Source organism: Sinocyclocheilus rhinocerous, unplaced genomic scaffold (genome assembly GCF_001515625.1).
Source record: "Sinocyclocheilus rhinocerous isolate Xijiao unplaced genomic scaffold, SAMN03320098_v1.1 scaffold1069, whole genome shotgun sequence".
NCBI classification, from domain to species: domain Eukaryota; kingdom Metazoa; phylum Chordata; class Actinopteri; order Cypriniformes; family Cyprinidae; genus Sinocyclocheilus; species Sinocyclocheilus rhinocerous.
In genome coordinates, this window is record NW_015635541.1 from 2,084,202 (window position 1) to 2,096,315 (window position 12,114).

The window sequence follows — 12,114 nt, forward strand, 5'->3', positions numbered from 1 at the left end:
ACAAACACACCCGTGCTACTTAAGACTGGTTTTGTGGTCCAGGGTCACATATAGAATTTTTACATTTGACTTATTCTAATAATATTACTATATATAATATTATAATCATATATATACACTTAATTATTATATAACATATACTTAACAGTTATATATACAAATAATATTTAAATTAAATATAATTTTTATTTATTTTATTTTGTATATAATTATATATAATTTTTGTGTCGTGTCATGCCTGAGGTAGACATTAACGAAGGTAAAATGATCTGGAAGTTGGCTGCTGGCATCCTTAATTTATTCTTTTTGTCTGGTCTATTCACTGCTTAGCAACCGTTGTTATGGCAATGGAGTCACGGACTGATACAAAAGCAGGAGCAACAAGTTCATTTGATAGCAGACATCGCTTATGAATTTCCACCACCATTAAGCTCTGAGATACTGAACACAAACCACTTATGATCAGCGTATAACCATATAAATCTAAAATGTGAGTCTTGTTTAAAACAACCGCCATGCACTGATGCTCACATGAAACATTTCATGGATACCAATAATTCAATTAATCCACCATCAGTGTGCATCAGAATAGCCAAACTAATAAACGGTTCACATATCTGTCTTTGTCTATCTTCTTCTGTCTTGTCTTTTTCCTCTGCACACAGCAAAACACTGCAATGATGGAAAGAGAGAGCCTTGTTTGTTGCTAGGTAACTGGAGGGATGAGCGTTAGCTCTTCTGTAATCAATTTGATGTGTGTGTAAAGTGGTCCTGTATAAGAAACCCCAGGGAGGTATGGAACATACGAGACGATATTCAAAAATTACCCACTCACATCGTCCACATTTGAGAAGTAAATACCAGCTGCATGATGATGATGGATTAAATGAAATAAAGACTGGGAGAAAGAAAGAGGGAGAGATGTAGAGATTGTTGTGGAGATCCAAGCACTTACCCCATCCCAGACAGAGGAAGCGTTTCCGGATGAGCCTGGTCCGAACTTTCCCCGTCACGGCCATATAGGACTGCCAAGCTTCTGTCAAGACCCAGCAGAAGGACGCCAGGAAAAAGAAGTGCAGTAATGCAGTTGTCATCGTGCATATGCCCTGTCCATTTAACAGAGAGAGAGAGAAAGAAGAGGAACTGATAAAATACTTCATTCAAGTCAAGTCTAAATGAGTTTTTTTGGGTGAAAAGTACTCAATTCACTCATTAAAATTAATTATAAAGTCACAAGAAAGAAATGTGAAACTCACTGAAACCACCAAGATTGAAAACAAAATAATGGATCCCTCATTGCATCTACACCCTTTGATTTTTCATACAAGTTGTCATGAAAAGCTTGCGACTGAAAACAACAAAAGTCGCAGACAGAGAACATGTTTTGCTCCAGGCTCGTCTAAACCATCGTTTAGGGCTGGGCACTTTGATGGTATGTACTGTGTTGTACAAATCTGCTTGTGTGGGTATGGATTACAAATATGACTTCATTTAGTTTTAAACATAAAAAGAAAATAATGGGGTCATCAAGATATTTTTTAGAAAAACATAACATTTTTATTTAGCAAGAGATCAAGAGATCAAATAGATCAATTGATCACAGTTACGTCACTTGCAGCTGCGTGCACATTGTGGTCAATGTGGTGGCAGAAAAACACTGATAACAAGTGAAGGGAAACGGGTAGAATCCATGGAATAAGATCAAAAATGTATTATTGTGCCTTTGGATGTCAGAATCGGAATGCAAATCATTTTTAAAGAATACTGAAACTAAATGCAGATGTCTAAATAGACACACTATGGATGAACCTGCTACTTTTAAAGCGTAAATTTGATTTATACAATAGGTCTGCATAATATTCACATATTAGCCCTACAGTTACAGCATGAAATACTATTTAAACCTATAACATTTTACGTAACATTTACCTATTTTATTTTATAATTCTGACTTTTTTCTCGCAAATGCAAGTATATCTCCTATTTCGGACTTTATAACTTGATTTAACTTAACAACTGCGAGTTTGTCAATTCTGAGGGAAAAAAGCCAGAAGCGTGGGATATAAACTCATGATTCTGATCTGAGGGCAAACGAGAGGATGACAAGTTGATTTTTCTTATAAGAATTGTGAGATATAATCTCAGAATTGCGAGGAAAAAAAAGTCAGAACTTTGGAAATATAAATTCACAACTACCTTTTTTTATTCTTTTATTACATGGCTTCCATAGACTGCTACTATAAAGCGGTCATTTTCTGCCACCAGATAGGCTCCGCCCACAAAAACGTCATCGCTGTTTGCAAACACAGAAATTGGTCTATAGGAATTAAATAAATTGCTTTTTAGTTTTTCAGGTACGCAGAGCGTCACACCACGTGACAGTGAAACCTGAGCGGTGAACTAATTTTCGGCAGCCGAAATTTCGGTGTATCTCTAATTATTGGCGACATCTGAAATGGATATTATATAATCGATGCTTTTTTTAAACATTTTAGCAATTTAAGAATATTAAAAAAGGATTTTTTACACGGCACCCCTGCTCTCGACAGACGGCACCCCGGTTGGGAAACACTGCTCTAGCCCAATAATGTTGGGGGATCCAGTGGGGGCGGCAGTCATATTTCCGGGCGCCACTCTTTATCACAACCCTGCTAAAAGTGCCAGTACGTGCGCTCATTGGCGCCCCTTCAGCTGGCGGCGCCCTAGGCGACCGCCTAGCTCGCCTATGCCTAGAAACGGCCCTGGTGACAGTAAAGACTTTTCAACTGAAATATGTTTCAAATAAGTGCTGTTGTTTTAAACTTTCTATTCATCAAAGTTTCCTGAAAAAAGTATCACGGTTTTCACAAAAATATTTAGCAGCACAACTGTTTTCAACATTGATAATGATAAGAAATGTTTCTTGAGCAGCAAATCAGGATATTATTATGATTTCTGAAGGATCATGTGACGCTGAAGACTGGAGTAATGGCTGCTGAAAATTCGGATTTGCCATAACAGGAATAAATTAAATTTTATCTAATCATTTGATCTATTTTACATTTGATCTATCTATCTATCTATCTATCTACAGTATATCAATTTATTCATACTGTGATATGTGTCATACAACCCCGACCAACATCCCATGCTTATGATTCCAAATCTAGGAAATCTCACTGCAATTAGAACATATGTGCTCCGGACATTCTCAACACTTTGTCACCAACAGCGATCAGTCAGAGAGATGCCTTCAGCACCAAAACCATTACCATCTTTCTCACCAAATGACTATCTTCCTCACTGAATTTGGCAGTCGATGTGTTCCATGCAAATCCTTTAAGACCGGGATGATCAGCATGTGACAAAAACATCTCTCTCCTAAAACTGGGGTTCCCACCACCTTTGACGAACCAGTGTTCCATGAGACTTACAATCACATTTCCATATTTTAGAGAAGAGAAATAATTAGGAAGATCTCTAATCACTTTAGAAATTTCCATGATTTTTAAGATTTTCTTCTTTTTCATGACTTTACTGGAATTCACCTTTCTAAAATTCCCACCCATCCCTAAAGTCAAAGGGTGCTGATTGCTTGATTAGAACTGTTGTAAAATTGTCTCGAAATTTCCTAAAATCTGACTGGTTGATAGGAATGACCAACAATAATGTTGATACAGGAACATATCTTTGGTAAAGCACATCAAGGGTGTGGTGTCCCTGAAGACAAATCCACCCACCAGCTAGCCGCCGACAAGTGAATCTGACAGAGGGAGAACCTGGATGCTCAAGGCATAGAAAAGAGTTGGGCGCATAGCCAACATGAGCCAGAGACAAGCAGGACGGGACGTAATGAAGACCCTGCTTCCACCTGCTCCAAGTCCACCTGATGCAGCCAGGACGAATGCTGTGAAAACGGATCAGCTGGCAGCATGCGATGGGACACCTGATGCTGATAAGCTCTCTCACTCTGCCATAAAACCACAATTCCTAAGTAAAGCAGCTTTCATGAGCTCTCGCACACAATGTCTGAGAGACTCAGTTTGAAGTTCACAGCCAGTGTGCATCTAAGCCAGACGACCTCCTGGACCAATGTTCCCTTTTGCATTCGCTGTTACTTGACTTCTAGAATTAGAAGGACACCATGGCCTACTTGTCTGTGTACAGTTTTTACTTTCACTGTTGCATCGGTTTACGAAACACTGTAAAAGAAAAAAAGTAAATTGCCAACATCACTCTCTATCATCTCTATCAGTAAATCTCTACAACTACTATAAATCTTTACAATGTATACAACTTTTGGGTCTTTTTGGGTTATTTTTTATTTATTACTATCGTTCTAAAGCTTGGGGTTAGTACAATTTTTTTTTTTAAATAAATGAATACTTTTATTTAGCAAAAATGCATTAAATTAATCAAAAGAGACATTTGTTGCAAAAAAAATCTATTTAAAATGTTAAGCAGTAAAAATGTGATAATTAAACACTGATAAAAATAAGAAATCATCATGTTTTCTGAAGGATCATGTGACAGTGAAGACGCTGAAAATTCAACTTTGCCATCATAGCAATAAATTACATTTTAAAATAAATTAAAAAGCAGCTATTTTAAATTGTAATATTTCAAAATATTACTGCTTTTACTGTACTTTGTTCAAATAAATGCAACCTCAGTGAGTGTGTGCTTACTGCAAAGTCACAGTTCTTCTACAAAATTTGCATGCTTACATGAACACTTAGCATTGTCTACACATACTCCACTGCTTGGGGATACTTTAAACTAGAGGTAGATACTTGAAGACACTTTCAACTGGATCTTAGCACAACATTTTCAGATGCATTAGCATCAATGAAGAGCTAAATACACGCAGCAATACCAATCTATTCTATTTCCTGCCTAATGCTAGCTGCTTAGCAAATGAGAAGGGAGGTGATGAGGCTCATGGCACATGCATGTCACCGCAGGACCTCACGGCCATATGGGCCAGTGCTAATGACTGATTAAAAAGAAACACTTATGCCACAGAGCATAAATTAACTACTATAAATATAGTATTGACTGACACTCTTAACAAGTAGCTTGCGTGTTTAGGCTGTGTTTATTACCGCCGGGTAAGGGGGCAAGCACAAGCGGCAGCCAATACGAATGTACAGTAGAAAACTACATGTGACACTAAAGACTGGAGTAATGGATAATGAAGATTCAGCTTTGCCATCACAGGAATAAATGACATTTTACATTTACATTTACATTTAGTCATTTAGCAGACGCTTTTATCCAAAGCGACTTACAAATGAGGACAATAAAAGCAGTCAAAACTAACAAAAGAGCAACAATATATGTTGTTACAACAATATATGCAAAGTGCAAATGACAAGTCTCGGTTAGCCTAACGCAGTACATGTAGCAAGGTGTATATATATATATATACTGTATATATATATATATATATATATATATATATATTATACACACACACACATATACACACACAACTAATTAATCGCACATTTTTTCTGAAATTAATCCCAAATAGAAAGCTAGTGTTTGTTTGTTTTTTTTTTATAAAAAAAGAAGATAAAAATAGATAAAGTAGAATTAAAATAGAATAGAAAGTGCTAGAGTTAGAGGGTCAAATAAAGGTGGAACAGATGTGTTTTTAGTCGTTTCTTGAAGATGGTTAAGGACTCAGCTGCTCGGATTGATTTGGGCAGGTCATTCCACCAGGAGGGAACAGTTAGTGAAAAAGTCTGTGAAAGTGATTTTGTGCCTCTTTGAGATGTACTTTGTATGCAGGTATTTTAAAATATATTGAACAGAAAACAGGTATTTTAAACAGTAATAATATTTTACTGTGTATTCTACTGTATTTTGGATCAACTAAATGCAGCCTTGTTGAGCATAAGAGACTAATTTTGAATGTAGATAACATCACACAGAGGAACAAGATGCATTCAGATCACATCTGAAGGAATTTGAGGGCACATGACACAAAAAGCACCTAACCTGAGTGGGAATTTGACTTGTATCTTTAAGTACCAAATGTACTATATCTGTATGCGTGTGGGTTTGCCTGAAGAGCTGGGCAGCAGAGGAAGTGGAGGGGGTGGCACACAGCCTCAGCTGAAATCCTGAGTACACACTGCCCTTTACAAAGGCAAATTGCCGGGAGATATTGAGCCCACTGTGTCTGTATCCATGGCAACAGAGGAAGTTCAGGAGAACAGTAAATACAACATAGCTGACGTAAAGGGAGGCGCACGTCGATGTCGAAGGGCTGATGCTGATGTGCACTGCTGGGATTCACATATGTGAACGTGAGGCCAGGGAGGGTTCAAGACATTAACTATTGTCAGACTCTGTTCCATGTTTTGTGTGTGTCTTGCTCCCCATGTGCCTTCCTATGCCCTTATTTAGTTGATTTCTTCCCAGGTGTTTCCCATGTTTAATTTCCATTGATCCCAGGTGTGTCTCGTCAGCCCCTCCTCCTGTGTGTATAAAAAGTGTTCCCAGTCCCTAGTTCTCTGTCCGCTGTTGTACGTCTTCCTGTAAAGGTCTTCCTGTGTTCGTCTCCCTTGGTTCCTGTAAATAAGTCTTGGTAAAGTATTCTCCAGCGTCTCCTCATTCCTCGTGTGTGTGCATCGTGACAACTATAAGGTTTGCGAGTTCATTTTCATACATGGACGATGACTCTCTGGTGTAATGCTAACTCACTTCAATAAGCTTCCGGACACACAATTTGAGGTTGAAACAAATATGAAAATAAATAAGCCTTTATAATATGCTGCAAATTACGAGAAATATTAAATCACTGTAAACAATGAATGCCTAATGAGATTCATTTATGTATAGAGCTGGGCTTTAATTTATGAGACTGCATGTTTGAACACACTGGAGAACTCTGTGCCCATTATGTCAATTCAATGCCTGTACACTTCAATAAAATGCAATTAACTAAAACATTAATGTAATGAATTGAAAGCAACTCACAAATGCAAAATAAACATTAATGATCACATATCCTGCAGCTTCGATTGTGGAATAGCTTTTTTACAAGATGTTTTCTAACAGTGTTCTCTGTTAAAGTTCACAATATATGTGACCCTGGACCACAAAACCAGTCTTAAGTTGCTGGGGTATATTTGTAGCAATAGCCAAAAATACATTGTATGGGTCAAAATTATAGATTTTTCTTTTATGCCAAAAATCATTAGGATATTAAGTAAAGATCATGTTCCTTCGAAAAATTGACCCTTATGACTGGTTTTGTGGTCCAGGGTGGTTAACAATATGTTTTAATCAAAATAAAATTAAATGAAATAAAATACAACTTTTTTTTTAAGTTTTAAAGTTTAACAACTTTATTGTAACTGTGCAGAGTACAAGTACAGAACCAATGAAATGCACTGTTAATAAAATAAAATAATAAAGTAAAATAAAATATAATTAAATTTAATAAAAAAACAAAAACAAAGATGCACTGTCAATCGTTTTGGAGTCAGATCCTTATTCCCTGAATCCAATTGAATCGTGAGGTGCCTGAAGATTTAATTTCCCTTTACACATTTGTCATCTTACACTTCACCAAGGGTGCTGCTCTCTTGGTTTTCAGTTTACAGGAATGCGTTTACGTCATTCTATCATATCACTCACACGTTGCGCAGGGACCAAGCTGTCAGAAGATATCTATAGAATACTGTGTTCCTTGCAAAGCTACTAAACTAAAAAGCTTGGGGGGAAAATATAGCCTACCACCCCAGATAATATCTACAGATGCCAGTGTCATAGGTTTGCCAGTGCAGTAGGTCAGTTTGCCCATTAAGCTGTCATTAATTATTTATAATTCAGCTGTTCAAACATGAAAAAGACTGACTCATTTTACCCCACGGCGAAGTTATAGATAAAACAAATTAGCGCATGTTTTTTATTGAAAGCTATCTCTATAGATCATCAAAGTGGCTGATGTGTCAGAGGCATTCAAATCCTTGACTTTAAGTGAAATGATTTGATCCGTGAGTCATCCGTCACGGCTTCTTATCAACACAGAATCCTTTCATTTCAGATGATTCTTCGAGAAAACTTTAATATTCTCTTTGAAGATGTGATTAAATGATTCAATGAATAATAATAATTAAAAAAAAATAGCATAATCTAATCTAAATATGTACTGGGAATATGAGGTCACTGCATTGTCCTCTGCCAATGAGATTTTACCAAGTGGAATAAACCTCTCATAATATGAGGGAGCAACTTAATAAAATAATTAAACATTTATGTAATTACAAAAGTCATTAATTCACTACTGACATAGATCATTTTCCTCAGTAGCAAAATTTAATAAGAAATGAAGATGCTTTCTAAACTTTTCGATATCATTTTGGGTAACAGATTTTGATACATCAGCCATTTTTCTCCAATTTATTTTATCACTTATTTTCTAACAGCACTCCCAATGTAGCATGTTTAACCTTTAATTAAAAAAAGTAATTAATTAATTAATTAATTTAAAAAAAAAATCAGCTTGACAGTGACCAAGTGACACAAAGGACAAAAAACAACCAAAAAATAAAAATAACTACTCACTATATTCAAGTCTTTCTGAAGCCATATGATAGCTTTCTGTAAAGAACAGGAACACATCTAAGTTGATATAGACTGATACCAAAGCTCTGGTAGCAGTGGATGTTTGTAATAGTTCAGCACTTTCCCAGATCAGCACAATGTAAAGGAAGTGTTGATATAAGGCATAGCTAAGAGTCAACCTGACATGATGCTGATATGCAGGCTAATTAAGCCAGACTCATTATGCAACAGAAAAGATTATGCTTCGAATTGTCCTTTTTCCCTAGTCTGGATATTTCAGTGATCCTGCCTTCATTACATTCTTGAATTGTAGCACAATATCTCATTTTAACAACTATTTATTCACACTCTGTCAAGATTATTGCTGGAAATGCTTTTCTCCTCGCCAATTAATGTTACATACTCCTCACATCTACCCTGATACAAACAGCACTCTTCAGCTGTTTGAGCAGGGTTGTTTCTGTTTTGACATAAAGGCCTTTCCTACATTAATACTTATGACAAATGCTGCTGCTTCGCCAAGATACGAAAATGTTGCTTTCTACTGTTCAACAAGTGAGGTAAAATAAAAGAACCGACATTACAATAGTAGCATCTAAACAATTCATTAAGTAAGGCTGCACTAATCTCTGCTTAATAGGAGACTTTTTAGAATAGATACCACAAATAACCACACACAGTTTTCTTCTATAGTTTCCTTCACTGCTAACTGCATTGACTATTACTAGTGTCATCGTTTACAAAACGAAAATTCCACAGGAAAAAAACTCAGCGAGGTAAGTACTTTTGAAATTCCGAATGCTTTTCATCATGTTTAAACATTGCTCGGATCGGTTCTCTCCCCTCAAAATCCTTGATGTTTGTGTTTGGAAAGGTGCCGCGGGCTATCCTCACATCTAGTACTTGAGAAGATAAACAAGTCAGCAACTGATCAAAAGGAAGTTGCACATAAATACAGACACTAAATTATAGACTCATCTTGAAGGTGAATATTAGGATCATTTTATGATGTTTTTGAGGTCTGGTGCAAAAAGATACCGAAAAATGTTTTGGAAAGCTGACCATCACTTTTTAAGAGAACATGGTGCTTTTTTCCTGTCCTGTAAAGTCAATATGAAATAAATGTACCCTATTTACTTTTTAATGCACTTTCCTGGTGCATGATTCATCAGTGCACATTATTCAAAAATGTCTTTGCAATCTTCTATCAAAATATAATAACTTTAATTTGTTTAACTAATAATTTGGTCTCTGCAACAAATTTCCTTACTTTACTTTACTTTTAGTCATTTAGCAGACGCTTTTATCCAAAGCGACTTACAAATAAGAAAAAGTAATTAAAACTAAAAGCTAAAACTCTATAAATACTATATATATACACACATTTAAAGGGGTCATATGATGCGATTTCATTTTTTCCTTTCTCTTTAGAGTGTTACAAGCTCTTGGTGCATAAAGAAGATCTGTAAAGTTGCAAAGACTAAAGTCTCAAATCCAAAGAGATATTCTTTATAAAAGTTAAGAGTTAGCCACACCTACCTAAAACGGCTCGTTCGAACACGCCCCCACATATCTACCTCACTATGTGGGAAGATTTGCATAACACCGCCCAAATGTTCACGCAAAGAAAGAAGGAGTAACTTTTATTCTCGCTGTAATATTGAAAAGTGAAAAGTGAAAAAGTGAAAAGTGACGCGCAATGATTTGATCCGTGAGGCATCCGTCACGGCTTCTTATCAACACAGAATCCTTTCATTTCAGATGATTCTTCGAGAAAGCTTTAATATTCTCTTTGAAGATGTGATTAAATGATTCAATGAATAATAATAATAAAAAAAATATAGCATAATCTAATCTAAATATGTACTGGGAATATGAGGTCACTGCATTGTCCTCTGCCAATGAGATTTTACCAAGTGGAATAAACGACTTCAAAATGACGACACTTCCTTCTTGGCTGACTTCAAAATGGTTGTGCATCATACAAAGCTGACTTTTGAATTCCAGTTTAATTGCTGGATTTTAATTGAATTGCAGAATAGCAATTAAAAAAATTAGGAAGTACAATTAAAATGAATTGAAATTCAAATAAATTCAAATAACTCTAACTAGGAAAAGCAAAGTTTGTCAAGAAGACATGTCATGTTGGCTTGACAAAGCCTTGCCTAGGATTCTGAAAAGGTTTTAAGATTGTATATGCTTTATGTATTCTAAATATTAATAAGATATTAACAGCGGTTAGTGCTGGAAAATACAGACAGACAGAATAATAGAACATGATATGATATGATAGGATAGGATAAGATAGGATAGGACGGACGGACGGAGACGGACGGACGGACGGACGGACGGACGGACGGACGGACGGACGGACGGACAGACAGACGGACAGACAGATAGATAGATAGATAGATAGATAAGATAGATAAGATAGATAGATAGATAGATAGATGTGGCTGCCAAACCTCAACTCAATTAAATGATCCAAACTCCACTCAGATAATTGAAGGCTGACATACCTGAAAAGTCTCCTTTAACACTTCTTTTTAAAGTTTGACTAACTTTAAATTGAAAGTAAAAGTTAAAGTGAATAAAATCTGGTTCATATAAATCTCATTTCCACTGACAGCTACTACATACTGGCACTTGGATACTTCACAACGCACCACTGGATTAAATGGCACCTTTTCTAGAGAGATAAGAGGACGTCTCAGAGCACCATTTAATAATCCTAGAGCCCCATAAGACATCTTAGGTGCTGCTAATGGAATAAGTGCAGACTCTGCATCTGTCCGGCTCATTCTCTTAAGAAAATTACAGCACAGACCGTATGTCTTCAGCTCTCATCTCAACACACACTAGCAGAATACACATCGTAATTTCTCATGGGTCTCATAAATGGTCTATTGCACAAAAAAAAACAAAAAACATATTGACTAAAGGTCTATATCTGTGCTACATTTCAGCTGAAAAAGCTAGATAGATAGATAGATAAGATAGATAAGATAGATAGATAGATAGATAGATGTGGCTGCCAAACCTCAGCTCAATTAAATGATCCAAACTCCACTCAGATAATTGAAGGCTGACATACCTGAAAAGTCTCCTTTAACACTTCTTTTTAAAGTTTGACTAACTTTAAATTGAAAGTAAAAGTTAAAGTGAATAAAATCTGGTTCATATAAATCTCATTTCCACTGACAGCTACTACATACTGGCACTTGGATACTTCACAACGCACCACTGGATTAAATGGCACCTTTTCTAGAGAGATAAGAGGACGTCTCAGAGCACCATTTAATAATCCTAGAGCCCCATAAGACATCTTAGGTGCTGCTAATGGAATAAGTGCAGACTCTGCATCTGTCCGGCTCATTCTCTTAAGAAAATTACAGCACAGACCGTATGTCTTCAGCTCTCATCTCAACACACACTAGCAGAATACACATCGTAATTTCTCATGGGTCTCATAAATGGTCTATTGCACAAAAAAAAACAAAAAACATATTGACTAAAGGTCTATATCTGTGCTACATTTCAGCTGAAAAAGCT

General features: G+C 36.2%; 1 protein-coding gene across 3 annotated transcripts in view; it reads right to left on the reverse strand.

Moving 5' to 3' along the window:
- Positions 1 to 12,114, reverse strand: part of LOC107747274 (adhesion G protein-coupled receptor B3-like) — a 168,202-nt gene that overhangs the window by 18,860 nt on the left and 137,228 nt on the right. For all 3 annotated transcript variants that reach the window (XM_016561742.1, XM_016561741.1, XM_016561740.1), the window contains one exon: positions 956 to 1,106. In XM_016561742.1, coding sequence (XP_016417228.1) covers positions 956 to 1,106 — 151 coding nt within the window. The remainder of the gene's footprint in view (positions 1 to 955; positions 1,107 to 12,114) is intronic.